Consider the following 26,146-nt stretch of genomic DNA (forward strand, 5'->3'; position numbering starts at 1 on the left):
AAGTGGTTTAACAAAAATTTATTAAAAGGGGCTTGTTGCATGATGGAGTACACTGGGATTGAAAGTCTGAGGGCAAACAAAACACTGGAACCAAAAGTAAAGCATGCCACTCTGGTCTATGAATACTACAGCGACCACAGACTGGCATGTCACGAAGTAAAATTCAACATGGTAAAATGCTTTTTCTTAAACACAGTCTTGTTTTTTACTCTTAAAAGATTTTGGGTAGGGCATAAGTGAGACAGCAAAGTTATGTTATTTTTGTTGTCACTGAAATTTTTACATTTAAGTGTTGTTGAGAAGGAAAATATTAATGTTAATAAAGATACATTCTCACTGGGATCAATATTGTAATATATTCTACCATTCTAGCAAGTATGGAGCAATGGTATAACTCAAAGCCATGACATGCTGAGAGGCATGATGTACGTGTTCTGACTCTAATCGTTCTGAGGGTGCCAGCCCTCCAGGCCTCAACTTCTTTCTAAGTTTTTTTTTTTTTTTTTGAAGTGGGGACAACACTTTAAAAGTACAAATGTGTTGCACAAGACCAACAATTTATTACAAACAAACGCAAGAGTACTCTGAAAAAATTGAACTCAAAAAGTTAATAAAAAAGACATCAGTGAGCATCTTAGTACATTGAAGGGACATAAAACAGTGCTCGATGATTTTCTGGCCAAGATGTGCTGAATAGAGAATGGCGATGTTCGTAAATTTCTCAGTATGTTCCCTTGCAAAGCGATGCTGCCAAAACGTTACATTTCGGCCATGCGATGAAATGGTTTTGCTATACAGAATGCCTCGCACACTGTGCGCTCTGTCTTGCAACTGTTCTTTCCAGACTGCACGTTCCTTGAAGAACCGTGGTTGTGTTGTGAGAGTGCTCGTGCAACCGACGCCACTTGCCGCTGGTTTCACTATTTTGCACCACATTTACTTCTATGGCTACTCCTTGACTATTATCGGTTTGTGACATTATAATATGTATATAAGAAGAAGGAACCTTAGTAGGACTTCCGTCCGCCTATTCATCTTTTGTTTGGGTAGTCAGACACAACCCTCAAAGCCTGCTTCATTGTCCCTTATGTACTCTCCATCCCAACTTTCTCGACGGCTGTCGGCAGTTGACAGACATTTCTTGAAGAAGCAACGGCCGGTACACATTCGACGAACACCTCGGGGGCTTAAGGGGAACCGAACAGTGCGTGGCGCAGCTTCAGCGTCCAGTTTGGGGGCTCAGTACACTTCTAACCGCGTGATGCTGTTCCATAGCCGCATGAGTCCGTAGCCTTGCTTCTTGTCCTTCTTGACCCGCTTGCTCTCGTCGACACCCATGAGGTCGTGGGACATCAGCAGGTCCCGCAACTCCTCCAGCTTCTTGATCCAGGCATCTGTCAACCAGTCGGCCAGTCAGAACATTTACAACGCGACACTCCTCTCCCCATTTCCAAGGGCAGACCGCGTGTGAAGTGATATACGCTGAAGAGAAATTAAGTGCGTAAACGGGCTGTTTTAATTGGAAAATAATTATGAAAAAGCGCTAAGACTGAAGTAAATAAGGGACAGGACATACATAGTCTCAAGACTTCGTGTTTGTCCTGTCTTTTAGTTTACTTTAGTAGTCGCGGGGTTTTACATTATTATGTCTCTTGAACCCGCGCGACACTGGATAGAGCCGATAGGGTATTCGCGACTCCAACTAACTATAGGTGGATAAATCTTCAACTTTGAATCTCTAACCAAGCTTTATTAAAAAGCAAAAATCCCGACGTTTCGGAACCAACTCGGTCCCTTGATCACGGGTGACTGTTTTTGTCCCGCGGAACGGCCTGCCTTCGAGAGAGCACTCTCGAAGGCAGATTCTTCACGAACTTCACTGTCTTCGAGAGTGCTCTCTGAGACCGAGACGCGTGTTCTGGCAAAGGGAAAGAAGTTCAACCTAACCACAACAACGCCGCCTATTGCTTCGATGGCAGCTGCTGTCGAATATGGCCTGCGTGAGTTAGACCCCTGCATCCGTAAAGAAGCTCGCCTCATGGCCATCGGCGTGCTGTCCAAGGCGCACCGACGGGAGCAGTTAAATTACACGCCGGAAGAGAAAGCAGCCATTCAGAACTTGAGAGAGGACAAGAGCATCGTCGTCCTCCCTGCCGACAAGGGGAACGCAACCGTGCTACTCGACCGCGCGGACTACGATGAGAAGGCGCTTCAGCTTCTCAACACCGACGCATACATGATTCTGCCAAAGGACCCGACTGCCAAGATTCAGGCAAGTCTAAACAAAATGCTCTCTACGATTTTTGATGGGTATCCCGAGTCCCGAGGCCTTTACTTGGGTCTCATTTGCCGGAACGGTTCAGCGCCGGCCTTTTATGGCCTGCCGAAGGTGCACAAGCCAGATGTCCCCCTCCGACCCATAGTGGATTTCACCACGTCTCCGTTACGTGCATTGTCCAACCATCTCCACCGACTGCTGTCGCCTTTAACCGGGAAGACCGACACGTGCGTCCAAAATTCTGGACACTTCATCGAGCTCACATCGGGCCTCGAACTGCGGGACGACGAGAGCCTTGTCTCCTTCGACGTCGTGTCGCTTTTCACAAGTGTGCCTGTGCCTCTCGCAGTGTCTGTGACGCGGGAGGCCCTCTCGTCTGACACGAGACTCTCCGAAAGAACGTGCCTTGAGGTGGACGAGATTTGCCGTCTACTGGAATTCTGCCTATCCAGCACTTATTTTTCGTTTGCTGGCCGCTTATACAGACAAACCATGCAGTGGTACGGCTATGGGTGCTGCGGTCTCCGTCACTATGGCAAACCTCGTAATGGAGGCGATCGAGAGAAAAGCCCTGGACACTTTCTCCCCAGGACCCGTGTGTTTCCTGCGGTATGTCGATGACTGCTTTTGTGTTGTGAAGACCAGTGAGATCGACCGTCTCCACACACATCTAAACTCCATCGAGCCAGCGATTCAATTCACGATTGAGCACGAATCAGATGGTTGTCTTTCTTTCCTAGACGTCTGTGCAGTGAGAAAGTCCGGCCTCCTGGACTTCCGTGTGTATAGGAAGCCGACACACACAGGCCGATACCTGGACTTTTCCTCAAGCCACCCTAGGACACATAAGTCTTCCGTGGCTTCGGCACTCGTCAGACGGGCGATCACGGTCTGCACATCAGAGGAGACCCTTCGAAAAGAGATCGAAACGATCAAACAAGACCTGCGGAAGAATGGCTACCCAGCTAGATTTGTAAAAAGCACGATCAAAAAAATTCGACGCACCCCCTCAACCCAAGACGCCCCCCCCCCCCCCCCCCCCTCCCTCCACCCGCGTGTGTGTACCCTACATCAAGGGCACAAGCGAGGTTCTCGCCCGAGTACTGCGAAAGTACGGCATAGCGGTATCACACAAGCCAGTCTCGACCATCGGCGGCCTTCTCCCCCTGCCAAAGGATCGCCCCCCGAGGGAGAGGGCGCAGGACTGGTTTATAAAATTCCCTGCGGTGACTGCCCCGCGTTGTACGTTGGGGAAACGAAAAACTATCCAGAGCGCCTGCGGCGCCACCGCTACGACATCGCGAAGAAAAATGTGGAGGGAAGCGCGCTGGCCGAACACGTCGAGAAGACGAACCACTCCATCGACCTTGACAACAGCTCCATCCTCGGAACGGAGAAAAACTGGCGGAGGCGCCTTCTGTTGGAGTCGTGGCATATTCAATGCACACGTGGCAACATAAACCGGTCGACGGGGACCCTTCCCAGCAGCTACGTTTCGGGGTTAAGAGGTCGCGGTACCTCTATTTATTCGTCCGTTTCAGCCACCAGATGGCGCGCGGCTCGAAACGTGGTTGAACGCGCAACTTCTAGATGGCGCCAGTATCGAGGTGTGAAAAGGCCCGCGTTATCCGCTGCGTGAAATAGATCCCGAAATGTGCCGTGTTCTCCCGGCGGAGGAAGTTTCTCCCTCCCTCGCGCGCGCTTGGTATGTACGCGCGGTGGCCGAGTCCGGCCTCTGCGCTGTGTGATGCAGTGGGTGGCGCTCGTTTCTGTTCGAAGGTAGGAATAAAAATGCCGGTCCCCTTTTTTACGACGCTCGTTTCTATAGCTTGTTTTTCTTTTTTCTTTTTTATCTCAAGTGACGTACAGTACCGCCTGTTCGAAATCGTCCTTTGCAGTGAGCGATTGAGAGTCAGGTTAGCATTTTATTTGGGTCAGCACTACACGTTCAATGGAGACCTCGGGCGGCGATGTAAATATGCATTGCTCCCCAAAGTGTGTCCAAGGCGCGCAATGACAATTGGAAAGGGTATTGAAGGCGCGCGACCGTCGGTTGGTAAAATACGTGCGTTAGATTCACTTATTCAGTCTAATCATTTTTGCCAAGGTCTTTTATCTGTTTCGACAAATGACATGGTCGAGTCTATTGATAACCTTAGCTAGATTGGACGTACGGAGTGTCCGGGCTTTGAATAAATTTGCTTCGTTTATGTGAATGAATAACTGTTTTCTCTTTTCCGTGCTCGGTGCTACGCAAAAATCGCTGAAATGTTATGGTAGCTCAGTGTGGCGGCGTTTTGCACGCTGACTCGCTATTGCATTCGCTGTGCACAATATGTGTTCAGATGGAATGTGCCAAATCGTGTTTCCGATCGATATGATAGATTTACTTTGCTACAGTGTTAATTATATTTTCCTTATTTAAACTGGTTCGTCCCTGATCTGAGCCTAAGTTCAAATTCGAAGGGCAGACAGACTTAGCGTCGTAACAGCCGTAATGCGCAGAAAGAAATTAGTACCATGAAAGAAAAACAAAAGGATACGAAGTGGCTCAGTGTTATAGAAGTAATGAGTGTGCAAAGGATGCCATCGTACGTGTTTTTTTGTTTTGTTTTGTTTTAACTCTCCGCATCGTTGGGAAACGCTCACGGTACCAGCAAAGACAGCGAGCTGGCGTGAAATTTCCATCGAGCGGAAAACGAGTGTCATTTTTATTTCATCATGCGCTTTCATTTTGATATGGCTCAAAATGGGCGCGAAATAGTAACAGGTAAGGCAACAAAATTTAGATGTTAGGCCTGGAGAACCGCCGTACTCAGCCGTGTTGGGGGCATCTCTCGCGAGTCAATACGGCAAAAGTATTGCGCGTCGAACTGTACGTGAGAGTTATCCATTTCAGCGAAACCTTGATTTCGCAAAACTATTGTGGCTCGAGTATTGGCTTCCAGTACTTGGAAGCCACGAGCGAGAAATAAATGACAGTTGATTTTGAAGGACAATCGCGACGTGGAAACCCATAAAAGAGAGTTCCAATAAGACGAAAGCTTCCCCTTCTCTTCAAGTGCGTGGGTTACGCTCTGAATCCTGCACCTGTGGTAACACTGCAGGCTCCTAAAATCGCCTTGAAAACGTTCCTGCTCGCAACAACTTTTTTTTTTTTTTTTTTTTTTTGTCGAGGCGCTATTTTATTTTTTTTTCTTTTTGTCTACCTTGATACCCCATCAGCGCAAAAACTACCATAAACCAAAAAAAAAAAAAAAATAGTGGCATACAACGACAGCGCACCAACTGGGACCCGAGTCAAGGCAAGAACGACCAACTACTACAAGGGGAAAAAAATCATGTTCGCATACACAGACAGAACGCCTCCATCGAAAGAAATGAATCATGCGCTTGTCCTGCCAGTCTCGTTGTGCGTCTGTCAAAAGCCACAAAGGAGGAAGACAATCAGCGCCTACACCACTCCCCTCCCCTCCCCCCCCCCCCCCCCCCCCCCCCCACCACCACCCCTAAAGAGAAGAAAAAAAAGGTTTCTTGGGCGCGCGCGCGGTCGCCCAAGCGATGACCTTGGAAGGGTATGCGATTGTAGCACGTTTGTCCCCCGGTTGTGCCCCTGTCTCAAATGCCACGGTCCGTTTCTCCCAAGTGCCCGTCTTATCTTCCCGAGTATCAACTCCGCAGTGATTCTGAATCATTCCGATGCTTTCCAACGTTGCAAAACTGTTAGACGAATATTTGCACAGAAGTATACACTGTTCGCAGAACTATCTCCGGCGCTAAAATTCAAAAGCGCCGTGTTGGATTCGGGAACTCGTGTAGGTTTAGCTCATTGTTGGAACATTCTTATTCGCTCGATGAACTCCACAAAACGTGTAAATATTAGAATGAACTTTCCAGAGAACGATAGTTGTTGTCGGGGTTCCAGGCGACCGGACAGGTCGCAAGTATTGGCTGATTAAAAATTTTATTTCATAATCACAATCGTATCATCAAGGGCACGCCATTTCCTCATCACTTCTTCTACGAAAAGAGTTGCTGTATTCGTAGCACACACAGACGGAAACGGTTGAGACTGTGCCCAAATAATATCATCTTTTGGCAGGTACTGCGCAGCGATTACACACAATGCCTCTAACATAAACATGCTGCTCCAAATGTCTATTCACAAGATGCAATACATTGTTCTCCCAACTTTGTTGAAATGGGCATGAAAGCGCGTAACCGTCACTTTTTTAAAGTTCTACTTAGAGGTGAAGTGTTTACCGTAAAAAGCGGTTAATTATTTTTTTTTTTTCCGTTCCACTACAAAGCTCGATTCACTTAAATTTTTGTTTTTATATCGTCTCTACAGCGCTTTTACGTCGGTACTTTCGTGTTAAAGGACATCACATAATGTGCGAAAAAAAAAACAAAAAAAAAAAAAAAAACGGTAGGATTGCCCTACCGAAAAATCCGGTTAACTTTTTCCTATCCGGATTATGGAACCGGAAATTTGTTTCTGGAAACCCGAAATCCAGATTGCAGACAAAGGAATAATTTTTGAAAACCTAAATTCCAGATAAAATCCAGATAAAATCCAGATAAATTTCCGGTTCCATAATCCGGATAGCAAAAAGTTATACCGGATTTTTCGGTAGGGTGATGCTGCATAGCCTTTTTTTTGTGGACATCAAGAAAAAAAAAAGATAGTAGTTGTCTTCACTTCGCACTGCATGTTTTAGCACGGAAGTTCCTATTTGGTTATGATGTCTTTATTTTCTTAAAAATTGTATACAGTAATTTAAATTACCGAATTACAAAAACGTCGTGTTGGGACGCCATGACGACAGCGACACTCGTGTTCTCTCGTGGTTTTCGACAGCATTTCTACGATGAATTGACAGGATCGCGAGATGCAACAGCGTGACACTCTGTCTTCTGTGACGTCATTTGTTGCACTTCGGGACCACTTTTGATGTATGGCCAGCATAAGACGCTAAACACACCGGTCGGAGACGCGCTGCAGGTGCCATAGTACTGGTCCTAAAAGTATGGGACCGGACATTTCATCGAACGCCGTTTTGTCGAACGCCGTTTCATCGAAGCCGTTTTATCGAATGCCGTGTCATCGAACGCCGTTTCATCGAACACCGCTTCATCGAAGCCGTTTTATCGAACGCCGTCTTATCAAACGCCAGGGTGGCATTCCCGCTTCTTGAAGCTGGTCGGAGGTGCCCATCCCGGGTTATGGAAGTTTTTTACTTGCATCGCCGCAGAACATCAACTGATGGAAGACAAGCTGGAGGCGATGCTGAGTTCCCAAGAGCCTCCTCGCCAGAAGGTCATAGCGGCAAGAAAAGGGAAGGTCCGCCTTTTTTAAAAGAACCGACGGAGCATGGCTGTGGGGGACTTTTTGAGACCAATTTTGAAACGGTGAATGGCTGTCACACGAACATATGAGCCCCCGAAAGTTTTCAAATAACATTTGAAGTGACGTACTTACTTTTGACTTCATTGAGTCTTAGAACTAAAAAAAAAAAAAATGCTTCGTTGTAGTTTCATAAATAGCACCTCAGCTTTAGCTGCTGCAAGCTTCGGGCAGTAAAAAAGTATCAATATAAAGACATGAGAGGCTAGGAGGCTCACATAACTAAAGTTGTTGCGCCTGCGCAAAACCTAAGTCGCTTCCGGCCTCCATGAGTTGGAGTGCGCTCTTACCGAGAGTGCGACTTTTTATTTATTTGTTACAATACCCTCAAGGCTCATCGGGTAGTACAGAGGGGGTGAACAGATAAGCACAATATGCGAAACAACCATAAAAATCGGTAAAAATGTCCCCATGGGTTACTTGCATGAAAATAAATTGTAACAGCTACGAGTTTGGACAATAAAAAAACCTGACGATGAAATGGGTGAATGGCACAAAAAATGCACTCGATCCGTGCATAAAAGAGTATCTTTCACACTTTTTATATAAAAAAACATTCGATGAAACGGCCGTCAGCGATTCGACGAAACGGCGTTCGATGAAACGGCATTCGATGAAACGTTCATTTTTTCGATGAAACGGCGTTCGACGAAACGGCGTTCGATGAAATGTCCGGGAACCCTAAAAGTAGCTGTCACGTGCTTTGCTCCGCGACTGTGATTCCCTCACAGCAGCTCTGACTGAGGGTTGCCAAATTATGGTGAAACGGAGTATAGACAAAACCGACCGGAAACGAGCTGCCAGCATACGATAGTCGAACTCCAACAAAAAGGATTAGTTTCTTCCCAAGCTGGACGACATTTACCGGGCATCTTTAGAGCTGCGAAGCTCAAAATCACGCGTACTCATAAGATTTTTTTTTCTCGCGTGTTTGTGATTTTTATGATGTCCTGCAAGCAAGAAAAAAATATATATGGTGAAGTCACTCCGAGGGGGTACTGATAACTGCGAGCCACGAACATGAAGGATTCGCTAACATCCGTCAGGGGTGTGAACGGTAAATCGTCACGCAAACATATTCTCACAAGCTGCAAATATTTATTTGGCTTAGCAAGTAGAATATACTAACGACATGTGATTATTGTATACAAGATACCATTTCTCGGTTCTTCAAAACCATTTCCCTAGTCTGAACGGTCGCGCTACGGGCCGCGGCTAGCCGTGCCCTCGATAGACTACGGAGCTGCGTTGTGTCGTCTGCTACTGTACCGCCAACAGGAGAGCGATAGCTCTGTGTGCTCCACAGATGCGTGTTGCGGTATAACTCTGTACGTCTGTCCTAGAGGAAGACAAAAAGATAGGCTCTGTGACCCCCTCCTAAGCTAACAAAAACAAACAAAAGTATACTCGTTTGGACTGAAAGGTTTACAAAATAGTGACCAGACATTGGAAAAGCATATGTCACAGAACTTGGTTTATGAAATGGCATCATTGTTTCGAGCAAGAAATCACCTGCTCATCACTGGGACGATGAAATCGTCACTATTTATTGCGTCAGGTATATTTGCGCTCATGAAGAAAAATCTGAACACATCCTTCTCCCAAAGTGCTATGTCGAATAATAAACACTTTTTTAAACATCTATGCACATATAACTCATGTTTTTCTACACTTGTATATACACGTTAATTAAACGACGTCAAACCGCATTTTTGATTAGATCTTGATGTCTACACCAACTACATTCATATTTTTAGGGCTTTATTGAATGATAACTTCAACTATAGTTAATGGAACACGATGGCTCGATCTCACCAAAAACCTCAACGTGCGAAGCTTCCACAGACGGTCGCTTGCGAGTATTCTCAATGTGAGACTTCAGAAGCTTTCGCTTGCCATAGGGAGCTTGATTTCGACTACAGCACTGCACGGGCCCGGAAAGCGCTGCTGTGGGGAGAGGTTGACTTACAAGATGACGTGATACGTGGTCACGTAAGATGGCGTCATTTCGTGCAGCGTGATCACGTAAGATGACGTCATTTCGTGTAACGAGATCATGTAAGATGACGTGTTTGTGTCACGTGATCACGCAAGATGACGTCAGTTCGTATGAACTGACGTCATCTTACGACAACGCCAACTACATTAGTGCCGTCCGGAACCATTGACCTTAGAAACGCGCCTCTTCGCTTGAAGAGCTGATATGCGTTGATTGTTATTTGTTTCTTTTGCCTACTACAGACCATTCAAAAACTCGCCTTCTGGGTGACACCAACTTCGTCTACTGGGCTGTGAAGCGCGTTCGAGCGTGCGCAATACCTCTCTAGGCCGAAAGATTGTACACTGAGTATGCGTTCACAGCTCAATGACTTAGGCATTTTTCGTCAGGATGGATGCTCCCACGAGAAGAGCGTAATGGATATGTGAATAGAATTGGAAATTTGAAATGTTCTTGTCCAATCGCATTTTTCTTTGGTTATCAACGCTTTTTAGCGTCATCACAAGACGTTCAACCCATAATACACTGGTGATTAAAAAATAAGCACCGAAAAACATGCACCGATTTTCGCTCAAAAATAAACACCGGAAAAAACATACCGTAATCATTACCCATGTTACCTTTTTGGGTGATATGTGAATTTCCAGAAGAACAGCCCCTAGGAATACCCTGACTACAGAGCAGGCGACCCGTTTTTCCACGCGTTAGATTGCGGTGACCACGAATCGTACGGAGGTCACAGGACGTCCGTGAAAAATAAAAAGGACGCAAACAACGATCTACTCTGTGCACGCTTCATCCCCGATTTCCACGACCCCAAGTCCTAAGGACGTTTGTGTGAAGGATAACGATAAAATAAAACTTTGCGTCAAAAAAAAAAAAAAAAGAGCCCGTTTTTAAAAGAAAAAAAAAAGTAGAAACAAGCACAACGCGTTGACGGACCGCGAGGTTGTGGAACACCTCGCGGTCCGCTTGCCACAGGACGGTTGTCTTCGACCCATAGCTCCAAGGTGAATTTGCCACTTGCGAAAACACGGAGACCTACCCAGCGAGAACCACGAAAGCAAGACACGCACACTGATGCCTCGGCGTGCAGAATGAAACAGGATACGGGCGCGGAATACGGCCGCGGAAGAACACCTCGCACAGTGCCGATCCGGCCGATCTCCGAACGGACGATTTCGCATTTCGTGGACAGCGAGCGCCACCGCACGGGAGAGAGAGGTACCTTAAAAACGACGAAAACAAGCACCGACACCTTAGTTCTTTATATTTGCTGTAGTTACGGAACAAATCGACTTACATGAATATTTTGAATATTATTCGATTCCGTAATAAATTTAGAAGACATTAAACGCAATACTTCTTATGTTTGAATTTAGATAATTTTGTAAATTCGCTCCGAACGCAAGAGTGCCAAATTAGCCGATTTTGACCATTTTCATGATTTTTTAAAGAATATAATTAAATTTATGATGAAACATTTGTTGCGTTTAGTGACTCGATAATGACTCAATGTCTTTAAAGCCGAAATTTTCAAGAAGATCCGCGCAGCCGTTATTATCTGAGAATTTTTTTAATTTGGTGAAAAACCTCATGTATTCTCTATGGGGCTCTGAGGTGCGCCCCCTCTTAAGAGGGATAATCCGGAAAACACCCGGGGGTAGGGTGCCTACATGTTTCGCCGCTCCGCTGCGGAAACATGTAGGCACCCTACCCGGGGGTGTTCGGGTTCGCGGGCAGGCCGTTCCGCGGGACAAAAACAGTCACCCGTGATCAAGGGACCGAGTTGGTTACGAAACGTCGGGATTTTTGCTTTTTAATAAAGCTTGGTTAGAGTTTCAAAGTTGAAGATTTATTAATCATTCCTAACCAGACGGATGTCCGTCGAAAATGTTTACTTTTAACTATAGGTGGCGCCACTCATTTTTCAAAATGGCGGTTTTAGTGAGGGTCGGAGATGCGTGCCGCTGTTGAGCCTGTCTAGTGTGCTGGCTTCACTGAGCGACACACATTTTTTCTGGTAATACGAGGAAGCTAGGGTGTTATGAGCGTCGGTCAACTTTTTAGCCTGAAAACAAGAACGGTATTTAGTGTAATATTTGCGCAAGGATGCGCGTTTTAATTATAGAGTGAAACCGAAACAAACCTCTATTTTGGATTCAATTTCTCGATACAGGTTTTAATTTCGGATTCTTTCATAACTCAAGATATGTCTCACATCCTAATTATTTAGCTAGAGAAGTTGTTCGCGGACACTTTAATATGTGACATACATATTCGATCTAGGCTGATATTTGTAGTTGCTGAAAAAATCAGTGCTGATATTTGTGTGTTCACGCTGCCTTTTCGTGCTCAGACAATTGTCATGGGAAATAATAAACTGCCGGTCTTTTATTGGGCTTTTGGGTATTTAGATGTTTAATTGGTTTAACATTATTCCCAGCACAAGAATAAGACAATAATTTAAATTTTTACAATATTTTCACAAAACGTATAAATTAATAAACGCTGTTCTCACTGCAACAATCCAAAGACGGAATCCGAGTCACATAGCTGAAGTGAGTGCGCGTTTTTTATCGCAACGCTTGACGCATAGGACTTTATACTGCATCCAGTGTTTGGCTGTTTGTCTATCTTGATAACGATGTCAGAGTTTTTCCCCCATATCCTAAAAGGAAACAAAATTAACCTCTCTGGAAAGACTGTTATGGTTAAATGGCATATTTTCGTGATCTTGGCGTAAATTGGGGGCATACATTACCGCGATTTGTGTTAGTAATAATAATATTAAAATTAAGATATTTTAATACGTAATTTTTCAAGCTCTAATATACTTCGTTGCTTATGATCCAATTTTAAACGCGCGAACAAATATGACATTCAAAAGTGTGCTAATTGTCATCACTGGTGCCAATTGCAGCATTTTTAATTACCAAATAATAAAATATAAACAAATAGTCTAAAATCAATGAGAACATTATAGCTAATGTGAGAAATCCATGTAAAATTACATTTATTGTGGGTAAAGTATAATTTGCTATCAAAGTCACGATTTTTGACAATCGGCAAAACGTCCGAAATCGCCGCCAATATATCCTTCTCACCAGACCAAATCCCCAAAAGTAAAAAAAATGAATAATATTTTTTATTATTACGTAATATTTTTTATAACATATAGTTACTTCCATTTTTACGCTCCGTCGTTCTGCCAATCTCAGCCTTTCCAGTTCGAAGGAACGCCAACCTGCTTGCACGTCAGCTCACTGCAGCACGTTTCGTTGGCGTTGGAAGACGGTGTAAAATAGTGAGTTTTAGTATTGTGTATACGAGCGAATGCAAGCGCTGTGTGTTTGCGTTAGCTTTGCGTGTTCCACACTGCGCGTCCGCGGAGCCCAAAATTGCGGCCTTGGATGGCGCATGGCGATGAGGCGCACGCACAACGTAGGGCACACAACTCTAACACAAACGCACAGCGCTTGCGTTTGTTTCTATGCGCAATACTAAAACTCTCCAGTAAGGTGCAATCCATACGGCTGCAGCCCTACGTCAAGACAGTGAAGAGTGTTGTGTGCATTCGGAAATGACATTTTGCGAGCCATGATCGCGAGCAGTTTCGCCGTGCCCGCTGAGCTGGAGAATCGGGGGACCCTCACTAGAGCGCTTCCGTTTCCGCCACGGGAGGGCGAGCGTCGAGCTGGAGACGCGGTCGCTCGCTCGCCTCTGACCGCTCGACGTCACCACCAAGGTCGCCTCTTATCTGCTACAACCGGTTGTACCTTAATTCCGGTTACTCCTCTCGGCGCCACGGATGGCGCTGCACGCTCTACAAAAGGTATATTGCTGCAGTGAGCAAACCTGCCCCTCCTCCGTTACTTCGGTCATCTTAGAAATATGACTCGCCGAGTGATAGAGCTCAATACGGTGAAATGCATGACACTGGAAGAGTTGCATGTATTCCTCCATTGCTGACGGTGAAGGGAGCAAAAATGACTGGACTACTCCTGTCACCACCCGCAGAAAAAAAAAAAGTTATTGATGTGATAATTAAATTTGATCCCCTCCAGCGTTTGCTCTGTTAAAGTAGAAAAAGGTGGGAGGAGCTTCCACTTCAAACTTAACCTGTCCCTGGCAGTTTCCATGTCGAAATATGGCGTAGTTGTGTTGGGCTACAAAAAATAATGGGGAGAGTTTCAGCAAAACTACAATGAAAAATATAACCAATAAAGAAGGTAGAACTAACAGCACGGATGCCTTGAATTCTAGCGCCTTCCAATCCAACGTCAGAATTCAACATGGCAGCCGCAACGAAAATCGTTCTCTAGGTCAGTTCGTTTGTGCGGTGTATTTCGGCTCCCACTTTATCGGAAATATTAATTTAAAAATAAAACGAGGGAACATTAAAAGAAAAAAAAAAACCTTTCTGATTTGAGAAATCGGTGGCAAAAATTACAGATGATGAACCTAAAAAAATTGCCGTGACATTTAATTTTAAAGTTTTCGTACATGGAATGTAATATTTAGTTAAGGAGCGATTGATTACATTTGTTGCGAGGAAATAAAAAAACTAATTTATAATTTTATTATTTCCCCCCTAAATTTAGTAAGGAAATAAACGTCACGTGACATCGTATCTACTGTCACCAGGACGTGACACCGTGACGTCACTTTGCTCGCTAAATTTGGTGAGGAAATGCACGGATGGACAACGTTCTTGGGATGAGGAGTTTTTCTTAAAACGTTCCATGCTTTAAAATGCCCGATGGCTAATTGCTCCTACCTGCCATCACTGCGACGGGGATGGTTCCCCCAAACTCCTTGGGCAGGATTTCTGGAGCTATGTGTTCGTGCAGGCTGGACACTTCGAAGTGGACGAACATCTGCAAGAGAGCGGAGGTGTGAGTGTGATACGCCCCCCAGGTGGCGCTCCCCTGAGTTCCCGCGTCTTGGGCTCACCCTGCTCTGCAGCTTGCGGCTGAACATGCTCAAGGCCAGGTCGTAGATGGCGGATATGTACCTGGGCACGTTGACCCAGTGGATGTTCTTGTGGCGCATGGGCCATCCCTTCTGCTCAGATCGTGGGGGAAAAGAAAAGCATCAAAGCATTCTGGTAATCTATTTGCACCAATTCAAATACTGAGAAAATTCTATCATCCCGAACTAGTGTTGGGAAGTACCCACGGTGTTTTCTTTATGGTACCCGATTTATCTGAACATTTCCTAAACACACCGTCACACATAGCTGAAATAGTATATCCCAAATATTAGTCAAAAATAAGTTTTTCTCGTAAAGTTACCAAATTACTTAACGATTTTTGTCATCATATCTTTTTTTAACAGAATGTTTTTATTTAGAACAACAAAAAAGGGACGTTAGCGGTACGCAGGGGTTGACCCTTTGAACAGTTTCATGGTGGTGTGGTGTCAAATGAACGTTAATAAAGCTTGGACTTGGGTTTGGGCTAGTTGGTTGAACATTGATAGACGTGCTGCGCTGCGAAGTTCTACAGAACAAACGCGTGACTAAAAATTGAAAGGAAAAGTATGAGTTTACATTGAGATGAGGAGAAACACAACGAACACGAATGGGCGCAGACTAACAACTGTTTATTCTTTTCTTTTTTTTCCTTTTCAATGCATGAGTTTCCCAATGCGTGAGTTTGGAAAGGAGCGAACGCTATGAAATACTGATAAATCTCTTCATGAAGATGTGTGGATGCTCTGATGCCGGCATAGCTGCCGGCATCAGAGCAGTTTCCAGCAAATTAAAAACAGCCAGGCAACCAGGCGTGAATACCAACCACACGGTACGTTCGATTAGAAGAAACAACTGCAGCCTCCTGCTAGCTGACAAGACAGGAGAGTTCGTCATCTTAGAACAGGAAATGTACAAAAACAAAGCCAAAGAATCCACGCTAAAAAACTTCGAGGAACGAAAAGTCATCAGCGAAAGGTGTATGAAAAACACCAGAGCACAAATGGCCAGACAGTGTGAAGAACTAGGCATCACCAAGATACCGAAGGAAGTAAAAGGCAGCCGTCAACTATTGCGTTCGTGCATAGCACCATCCATCTGCATTTACACTAATAGCAAAGTCAACTCGTGTTTATAGAAATGTTTTATTTGGGTATTTTTCTGTTTCATCAGCTGTTTTTCCCTAAAAATGTTTTAAGTGTGTGTTTTTTGTTTGTTTTTTTTTTCTTCTGTTTTTGCTGCTTTATATAACAATGTTTTCCAGCATGTAACCCACTTTTTTGTTTGTTCTTTTATATGTTTCTTCAGCAGTTACACCCACCTTGTGTAATGCCAGCAATGGCCTTCAAGGTTTTAATAAATGATGATGATGATGATGATGATGATGATGTCTAAACCCATTCTTTGCAGTCAAAACGCACAAAGAAAACAGTCCATTCCGGATAATAGTAGAAGACAGAGGCACATGGCAGCATGTGATTGCAAGAGAACTAGAGAAATTCTTGTCACTTCTACAAATCGATTATCCGTTCCTGGTATTCAACTCAGATGAGGTGGTGGAATTCCTGAATGGAACACAACCCATCATTGCTTTCTCGGTTGATGTCAAAGACATGTTCTACAACGTGCCACAGCAAGGAGCCTTAGAGGCAGTGGAAGAGTGCATCGACATCTACGGAAGCGTCAAATTCCAAAACCAGAGTGGGATCAGCACATCAGATTTCCTTGATCACCTCCGCACATACTTAAGCTCCCTGCACGTCATGTATGAAGGAAGTGTTTACACGCAAAAAGAGGGCATTTGCATAGGTTCGTGCACAGCACCAGCCTTATGCGACATATACCTTGCAAGAGGAAACAGAAGTCTAGCGCCATTTTTCCAGGAGATCGGAGTTACAAGGAGCTTTAGATAAGCGGACGATTTTCTGGTATGTTTCCCGATGAACAAAATGACAGACCACGTGTGCGAAAAGGTCAAGCAGTGGTTCAAGCAAGTGCACATAGGCCTATAATTCACATTTGAACCACCGGAGAGAAGCAGGCTGCAATTCTTAGACATCGAATTGGCATTTGGAGAAAAGCATACATGCTGGATGCACTACAAGACAAGAGGGGCAAAAGGCATACTGCCGTTCGACTCGGGGCACACCAAGTTGGTGAAGAGGAGCATCGCCTCTGGGTGCGTATGGCAGGCCATAAACAAATCTTGCCACCACAGAATGTCAGAAGGCCTACAAAGGCAAATCACCCGACTACAAGCAAGCGGCTATCCAAAGCCCCTGCTAGTAGCTGTGGCAGAAAAATGCATAGCAACACTCAGAGGCAATCACAAAACCAAAGAAAAGGATCCGGTCAAAAAACCACTGGTAGTGATACCATACATTCATAAATTTTCGCACCAACTGAAAAAGATTGCCGAAACGCACGAGGTCAAAGTGGCCCTATCCGCCCCATTTAAGCTAAAAGGACTGTGCAAAAAGGTTAACGAAGAGGAAGGCGACACAACGGGTCAATCGTCGTGTCGGGTAAAGCAAAAAAACAAGTTCGTCGAATGCGTAGAAGGGGTCGTCTACAAAATAGCATTGACGTGCGGAAACTCAGAGTTGCCAGGCATAAATATGCCTGGCAACTTAGCAGCGCATTGCGCGAGATGCAGCTGCGAACCGCTATTTGGAAATACATCAGTCATGGACAGATCAAAAAATAGAAACAAGCGAGAAATCATAGAAGCCTTCCCCATGGCATCAGGGAAGCACGGCACGTGTGTCAGTGATCCTTCCATTGCACTGAACGAAAAGGAAATTGAACTGCTGAGACACTACATAGCATAACGAGGCGGACACCAGCACCAGCTTCAAGGTCCCATCTCACACCACAAAAACCGAACGTTTATCAGAAAAGGGAAAAACGCCACAAAATTCGAAAGTCCACACATCTTCATGAAGACATTTATCATTTTTTTCATAGCCGTTCGCTCCTTTCCAAACTCACGCATTGGGAAACTCATGCATTGAAAAGGAGAAAAAAGGAAAGAATAAACAGTTGTTAGTCTGCGCCCATTCGTGTTCGTTATGTTTCTCCTCATCTCAATGTAAACTCATCCTTTTCCTTTCAATTTTTTGTCACGGGCTTGTTCTGTAGAACTTCGCAGCGCAGCACGTCTATCAAATGACCGCTTTGGAAGCTCGCCCCAGCACCGTAGCATGAAAGAAATGCTCGCCGTGGCCCATCCTTAAATGCCTGCTCAACTGGCAAGCCTACCTGCCACTGACGTCATGACACTGAAAGGCGCGGGTGTATCTGAATTCCGCTTTTGGCATCATTTTCATTTGCAGATTTCACGATATCGATTCTGAATTCCGCGATACTAAATAGCATACTCGAACGGGTAAAGGATGGGGATTCAGAAAATATAAAATGTTAGTTGAATAGCTAAACAAAATCGCCTTAAAAAACAAACAAAAAACTTTTTGTTTTTTATTAGTTAGGGCAGGCATGTCCCAAAATAATTGTTCGTTGAAAAAAAAAAATTGTACCCTTGTGGGATGATGATGATAGCGTTTGTACCCAACTATACCTGTTTTCACCTCAAGAACCGTAGGAAAAAAAGCCAGACCCTTCGCGGAGCATTACTAATTTCCCCCTTTATGTAGATAACTAAGGTATATGTAAAGGCAATCTAGATTAGATATATGTTGCCGTATGAAGTTGCATTTGAAACATCAAAAGCATCGCTTCTTCCCCTCAGAACCATATCTTGTAGGAGCTATACTTCGCTCGGCGTATGAACGATGCGAAAACCTCCTTTTTTTCTTGAATTTCCTGGACCTCAGAACGCACACTAGTTGGGTACAAATGCTGTCATCATCATCCCATAGGGGTGCAATTTCGGTTTCGCCCGAAAACCGAAAAATTCGTATTGTAGCAGAAATATTGGGCAAAAAAAATATTTCGAGACATGCCTGTCTTAACCAGGCAGAAAAAGAATTTCCTAGGTTCAGTGTGTCTTTAAAGTACTACTGCAAGTAGGTTTAGAAAACGTGTACTTTACTTGAAGTACATTCCCTGAGTACGTACTTCTACTTTAGTTAAAGATTTTTCGACGGTATGTTCCCAGCAAAGTATAACCCTCAAATACAAAGTACATTCCCCAAATTTGATCCTGTTAAATTTGTATCGCAAAACGATGGTTTGTCAGGTCTGAAGCAACACTGGGAGGGATATTCTGATGATGCTTAGATATGGGCTAGTTGGTTAGACATTGTGATGGTTTGCTGCGCTGCGTAGATGCAAGAAAAACGCACTTGATGAAATTAAAACTAGAAGAGAGGATAGAAGAAAAACAACATACAAGAATGACGCAAACTAAACACTGTAAATTTTCTTTCACCCCCCCCCCCCCCCCCCTTCCCGTATTGTGAAAAATTATTGTGTCTTGAAAACCCCCATTGTTTGGTGAACTTTATGATATCAATAAATAAAACAAAATAGAACAAAAACAAATTTTGCAATATTTTCTAAAAAAGCAAACTTTTTTACTTAAAACTTTTTTTACTTTGCGGGAAAAAGATAAAGTGGCCAGAACAAACCCACGACGAAATTGAAGTTTTTAATCGACTCCTAAATATAAAAAGTCATTTATACGCGTAATTCTATTCAAAATAACCCAGCAAGCGAGATTTGTCCACTTAAAACTATCTTTTTTGTTTGAGAACGTAGTGCTACCGGATATTAAACGGATATTAAATGATGTCAATAGGAATGGGGCAAAGGAAAGTTGGAAGTATTTTTTTTATCAACAAACTGGAAACGATTTTGTATTTTGTCTTTTTATTGACGCAGTGCATGGTAACGTTAAAGAGCGTCACGACGGAATGAACTCACCTCTCCGTTGATCATGACTTTCTGGACATCCCTGAGGTTGACGTGTGCCAGGTGACTGATCCGGAATCCGCTCTCGTCCAAGATGTAGGTGACCCCGTTCTTCTGGTTGTCCTCGTCCTCCAGAAGCGCTTCGAAGCTCATCGAGAACGCTCTGTAGATATCTATGGTCTTATGGATCCGTGGATCCAGAGCACCTTGCGCAGGAAACAGAATGGGTTCAGATAAGGCGCATCATGTAGGTGACACTCTTTGTTGACATAACCTGAGACGGGGAGCAAGAAGGAATTCTCACAAAAGGAAGGCACGAAAGACAATGTTGTACGTTGTCCCTTCCTTTTATGTGTCTTTCTTTTCCTTCCCTCTCTCAGGTTACGTAAAATTTTCACTAGCTCGTAACTGCGCCCTCACCCTTCTTTCGCCACGCTTTGCGCATAGTCATTGGGAGGACAGAAAGCGAGAGCGCTGTTGCACACACAAGAAGATATTAATGGGCTTGAAAAAAGGGGCCCCCAACGCTTAGGGTCGCCCTAAAAAGATTTTTCAACTGCTCGATCGGGGGTCACGTGGGTTGTGGGCCGCGTCTGCGATACGAGCTGCGAGGAACGTTGGTTATCTGCGAACCGAACGTCCCCGCCTTTCCGCCCGCTTTATTCCTCGCCACGTGAAAACGCAGCGCGTGCGCAGTTGCGACCAATCTCCCTCAAGAGGCGTCCGCCGTTAAATTGCAAACGCTCCCCATGGTTAGAGATGGACCTTCTGTACCACCTTCTAGGGGTCGTCCAAAGCAGCTTGGGGCGCTGTGCTGCGCATGCCCAGAGGGTCTGCGCATGCTCTGTACGACACTCAAGCTTCTCGGAACCCCCGAGCTTTGGGGCACACTATAAAAAAACTCCTTATTGTTATTAACAATAAAGCACTCCAAAACCGTTCCAAATTTACAAAGAGAATTCCTTATAAGTTTTTCATTATGGACTTTTTCTAAATCGTTCGGAAGAGCTTCGCGTGGCTAGCGGGAGGTCGCGTTGTCACGTTCAGCACGGATTAAGCACCCGCCCGCAGAGGCCTGCCGTACGATCTACGCCCATTCGGCCAGATTCCCGCTCTTCATACTTCCAGATGCCATTTTAGTTATTTGGACCGAGAGTCTCTATTGCACGTGCTCCGGAACAACGAGAAAAAGAAATTATTGTTGTGGGATTGAATAGCCACACTTTAGCATCTTAAGAGAGACACGTCCACATTCAAGGGACACTAAACTCCTCAAAACGTTTTTGTTTTTGTGTGTGTTTTGACAGGGGCAGGTATAAAATAAAATTAACTTTTTCGAGAAAATAAATTAGCGCAAAATGTAGTAGCATACCCTAGTTAAACGTCGTTAGATATGCTCGTAAATCGCGGCCTCAATTTCAGAGTTAATTTTAATTGCTTACTGCTACGCACAGACCAAGCCACCGATAACTTAAAACCCTAATAGGCGTACGCGTTTTAAATAGACGGTACACGTTGACGCTTTTTGATAGCTGCAGGAAGGAGTGATTTATGAAAGTAGTACTTTCATTCCAAGTAAGTACAGTTTTCAGCTGAACACCAGCGAGTGTAGGACTTACCGGTGTTTAGTAATTACTATGACCTTAGTTAGAGATTTCGCGAACGTCTTCTCCTGTTGGACTATTACTGTTGGGGCGTTTGACAAGTGTGGTACCGGAATAGACCCTTTTCAAAAGTGTGCGGTGCAGTAGCTACTATAGTAGATACTGCACCGATCATCTGGGTCGTTCATTGTTCGATCACGTACTGTGAGCATGTGTTAAACACGAGGGGACGTTCGGCGTGAACTCGGCTCAGCAAGTATCGAGAACGAGTCCTGCGTCTGCTTTCGCCGATGAACCGGTCGCACGCTTCTTGCCCACGAAATGGTGACCGCCAATGTTGCTCGATTGGGCTTCAAAATGGGGTTTTCGTGACAGTTGCCGCAGGCCGTCGCGCGTACGTACCAGCGACTCCGAGCACAACGGTGCGTCCCTCGCTGTCCTTCTCGAAGAGCGGGAAGAAATACCTGCAGGGCAAAACCAAACGGGCCTACATCACTGTCAAAGTAGTACCTAAACCACTCGGCTAAATAAATCCATCTCGTACATTTAAGATAGACTGGTTATTAAGGATTTCGTACATACAACAAAGCGATAGGTCGGCGCTGTTAGCCAGCACTAGAAATGGCGCTGACCTTGCTGATACAGCTTTGACTTTGCGGTATACCGTCGAGACCTGTTGTAACGAAGTTGGTTATAACGAAATAGCGAATATAGCGAAGTGATTTCTGATTCCTGTTGACTGCGCTGATACGGCGCTGTGTCAGTTCTGAGCTAGGTTGATGTCAACGTTGCATCAACAATGTTCTTAGCGTCGACTAAAGGCTCATTCACACATATGCAACCGAGTAAGACCGAGAAAGACCAGACCGGTTTTTACGCCTCTTGGGACTGCTGAGGACCAGCTCCGCTGCAGCGCATCCGGTCCTAAGACGTCGCAAAAGGCTTAAAAACCGATCTGGTCTCTCTCGGTATTACTCGGTTGCATATGTGTGAACGGCGCTTCAGACCTGCGCTGTAGGTGTGAACCGGCATTTACTGCAATCGGAAGGCAGCAAAAATGATTCGATTAAATTCATTATCACTTTAGAGAAGTAACATCCTTATTGAGCAATTTCGTTAACCTTACACACAACAAGACTCGTATAATCTAAATATCATATTCTCTTAAAAAAAAAAACTGTCCTTACAAAGTTCGTGCCAAAACTGTAACGCGGCAATAGCAAAAAAAAAAAAAAAAAAAATCTTATGGAAGTATGTAATTTAAGTATTCTTGCGCATTATAGGATATCCAATTTATTCAACAGAGTGCAAGCCTGGCAAGATAAATCGAGGCGAACTACATCGGCAAGCATTTCGAAAAGTGCTATAGAAATTGCTTTCTATCATCTATACGCGTGTCCGTGGCTCTTGGGGCCGCCATAGCCGCTTACAGAGTACAGTAAAATGCGATGCCATTGGTGGCAGAGTGTGTTCAAGCACCACAGCTCGGGGCACGTGGAGCGAAAGCACGCGCTGCAGAACACAGGTATCTTGGGCTCAATCCCCAACCCTGCTCGTTTCGATCGTGATGAGTGCATGCCGCGTACCGGCGCGTATGGTTGTGTGTATCTACTGTCAGATGAGCGTTAGAGACCACAGACATGGTCGCACTGCACTGGCCGAATTTCTCATCTACGGCGACGGAGACCCCAGACGCCCATTGCTGCTGACTGTGCTGAGGTGCGTGGTGAGAAGAGCACTCAACGGAGCTAACTATGTGCAATGTTAGCTCCGTTGATGTTCAATGTTCAAAAAAGAAGCGAATTTTCCGCATTGTTTAAATGCCACGGAAAGGTTTGGTGATCGGAGAAAGAATCGATGTTTTTGGCTTTTCAAACGCGTACGTCTTGAGAAGATAACATATGTTTAACCGAAAATGCACCTACATATATCTTTATTCTACGCACAAAGGAGGAAATTTGTAATGCTCCGCGAGAAGACGGACTTATTTTTTTTTTTTTTTCAGCGGCTCTTAAGGTGAAAACGAGTGTATAGGCTTCCTGAACAGATCAATAACTATTAGAAATATTACGGAACGTGTTCAATACGAGACTAAAATCGAATAGTACGTTATTCGAAGCAATATTTTCCAAATATAGAGACAAGCCTATCACAGCTATCCGGCAGTGTAGCGGCGAGCTCGAGAAAGTGAACTTGCCATTTGGCGAGTTCACTTTCTGACATTTCGGTGCAATATAGCAGGATCTAGCAGGGTAAGCACTTTGGCGCAGCTTGAAACGAATGGAGCATGCAGCAATCACATAACTGTATACTATACAATACAATGCAGAAGAATCGTCGACGCTTGCTGGCTGCGAGATTTTTGAGAGCGATGGGGAACTTGGCTCTCGCTATTTTACGCCACTTTGTTATCAAGGCGAGCGCGACGCGAAAGCGAAGTTCCCTTCCCTCTCTCTCTCAAAAATTTTGCAACCAGCTAGTGCCAACGATATTAAGAGCGCCGCTGCCCTCTCCGGTCACGCGCGCGGTGGGCTCAAAAATTTTGAAAAAGACTGTAAGTGATGGTGTCCGTGCGTAGCCCATTTAAATTCAGGGATCATTTTAAGGCCTCGGATTAAACGTCTCCATCCAACAAATTTAACTCTTCGATAAGCTTGACTCGTATAAAACAACGAAACCGATGCAGCCGTACGAACAAAGAACGAAAAAGTGAGCATGAGCAACACTCTATGATTGTCAAGAAACGAAATGTTTATGTAGATGCCATTTATATGGTTTTATCGCAAGAAATCGAGGGAAAATTCGCAGTGTAGATCGGATGTTTATAGCTGGAGTATCATGCAAAGAGAGCGACGTTGGTTCACTTGCCCCTTAGCATGCAGGTCGCGAAGAGATTCCTCCATGATGTCGGGGCACTTGAAGAAGGTCGGGTGCTGCGTCCTCACGGTCAGGTAGCGGTCAAAGGTCTCCTGGGCAGAGCTCATGCAGTACTTGCGCGAGCGCAAGAACCTCAGCAGGAACTTGTCGTCTGCGCGAGTCGGAAACAGAGAAAGCACTCCGCGTTAAGACCAGTAAAGACCCGGACGGATTTCTGCGCGAATGAAAGCAGCTGTTTATTTGACACAGTCACTGACGGAGGAAGGAACGCAGGCCGTCTCTCTTAGATTCCTAGCTCCTGCACGCACACTTTGCCCTCCGAGGTGCTTCTGCTGCACGTGCGCACTCGAAGCGCACGCCGAAGTATTATATCATGGCCTTACCAAGCCTGGCGGGTCGCCAAGAGCGAGCGAACAAATGTGTTTTGGGTCCTCGCCGCTGCAAAAGCTGTGCGCTTACGTCCAGGTTTCCCGAGAAATGGCTCTTTGATGCTCTGTGCCGCCGAAATGAAAAAGGTGGAGCGGCAGACAACGGATGAGAGGAGAGCCATGTGTCTGGCGCCCCGCTGCGGCGAGACGCCGAAACACACTTCTCCCGAGCGAACAAGTGTGTTTTGGGTCCTCGCCGCTGCAAAAGCTATACGCTGGGTCCAGGTTCCCCGAAAAATGGCTCTGTGATGCTCTGTGCTACCAGATCCTGGCGCTCCAAATCTTCGAGCGGGCACTCTATGGCTCCGTCGTCGAACTGCCAGGCTTTGTGAGTATAGAGGAGGCTATGGTTATATCAATGGCAGGAAGGTCGCGCTGGAGACGCGGGAAAACTTAAATACCTCCTCAGCGTTCTAACCAACACTTACACAAAAAATTTCAGTCTATAAAAATTCACATTTTAACGACCCTTTCAACGTCCTATCGAGTCATGTCGTGTCGACGATTTTCGATAGATTTTTTATTAATTTTTTTTCAACCGAAGTCTATAGAACACAGATAGAAATTCTGTAGGATTTCTATCTGTATTCATGTATTCATGGCGTATCGTGATAAATGTTTATAGAAAGGGGATAAAAATGCTGTTGAAATATTTGTTTTTTATGCGATTCATCCCCACTTTCTATTCAATCTCTATACACTATGCCGATTGAATGTCTAAAAAAAAAAAAAAAAAAACTCAATGGATAAGCTATAGGGAGTGGAGGAAAGAGAGGGTGCATTTTCTTTAAATACCTATAGCCTCTATACACTATTTCCTATAGAAATTCTGTAGAACATGGATAAATATTTTTGTAAAGGAAGGTTCTTAGATCTATCAGTTAACGAGCTCCACGGAACAGCATCGTTCGAGAACGGTTCTTCTCTGTTGCCTGCACGCCGGCCACGTACGGACGGATAACGTTCCTAATCCCACCAGCGCCAACGCCTGCACGGGCGACGTAGAAAAATCGTTATTGAACGACGCTTTTTTTTCCGCAATCTTTTGCGCAAACCTTATGTTTACCATAGACATCATAATAGAATCACTCTACATTGCAGGCAATGTGCAATCAACGTTCCACCGGTTCCACCGCTTCTCTTCAGACATGTACGCGTTACCCCCCCCCCCCCCCCCCAAATGATTAAATACCTTTACTCGTTACTCATTGAAAAAGTAACTAGGTAAGTTACTCGTTACTGATTCTCAAAAGGAACGCGTTATTTTACCTGAAAAGTAGCGGGTTACTTTTCTCGTTACTTTGACAACACAACCGATTTTGTTTCTTGGTTTATTATTTTCTTTTCGGTAGTAGTCGTTGTATTTAAGCGAGTAGCTGCCTCTCGGAGTTTTCATGGGTTATGTTTCTCCGCTTCCTTTAGAATACATCTCTGGCGACGCTGAAGAGTCGTTCTACTGACGCGCTCGAAGGAACGGAGGCTGGTTCTCGAAGGAACGGAGCTTTTGACTCTGCTTGATTGGTCCCTTTAGCTGGTAACATCGGCAGCGTCTGGACTTAGCCGAAACGAACGCTGGTTCTAACCCTTGCAATAACCGAGTATAAAGGTTTCATTTATTTATTTTCTTTATTTTACCCTCATGGCGTGAGCATTACAGAGGGGGAAGTGGTTGCATGAGATATTGAAAAAAACACAGACACAGATAT

The 26,146-nt window shown here is 44.8% G+C and overlaps 1 protein-coding gene across 1 annotated transcript in view; it reads right to left on the reverse strand.

The window, feature by feature from the left end:
• Window positions 1-308: 308 nt before the first annotated feature.
• LOC8026123 (clavesin-2) overlaps window positions 309-26,146 on the reverse strand; it is a 108,763-nt gene continuing 82,925 nt past the window's right edge. The window contains exons 3-8 of the mRNA XM_029980487.3: window positions 24,004-24,163; window positions 21,538-21,599; window positions 19,544-19,737; window positions 14,641-14,751; window positions 14,465-14,564; window positions 309-1,394 (exon numbers count right to left, since the gene is read on the reverse strand). Of these exons, the coding sequence (XP_029836347.3) occupies window positions 1,240-1,394; window positions 14,465-14,564; window positions 14,641-14,751; window positions 19,544-19,737; window positions 21,538-21,599; window positions 24,004-24,163 (782 nt within the window). The 3' untranslated portion in view covers window positions 309-1,239. The remainder of the gene's footprint in view (window positions 1,395-14,464; window positions 14,565-14,640; window positions 14,752-19,543; window positions 19,738-21,537; window positions 21,600-24,003; window positions 24,164-26,146) is intronic.

The sequence above is a fragment of the Ixodes scapularis genome, unplaced genomic scaffold (genome assembly GCF_016920785.2).
Source record: "Ixodes scapularis isolate PalLabHiFi unplaced genomic scaffold, ASM1692078v2 PGA_scaffold5__190_contigs__length_132052651, whole genome shotgun sequence".
Lineage (NCBI taxonomy): Eukaryota > Metazoa > Arthropoda > Arachnida > Ixodida > Ixodidae > Ixodes > Ixodes scapularis.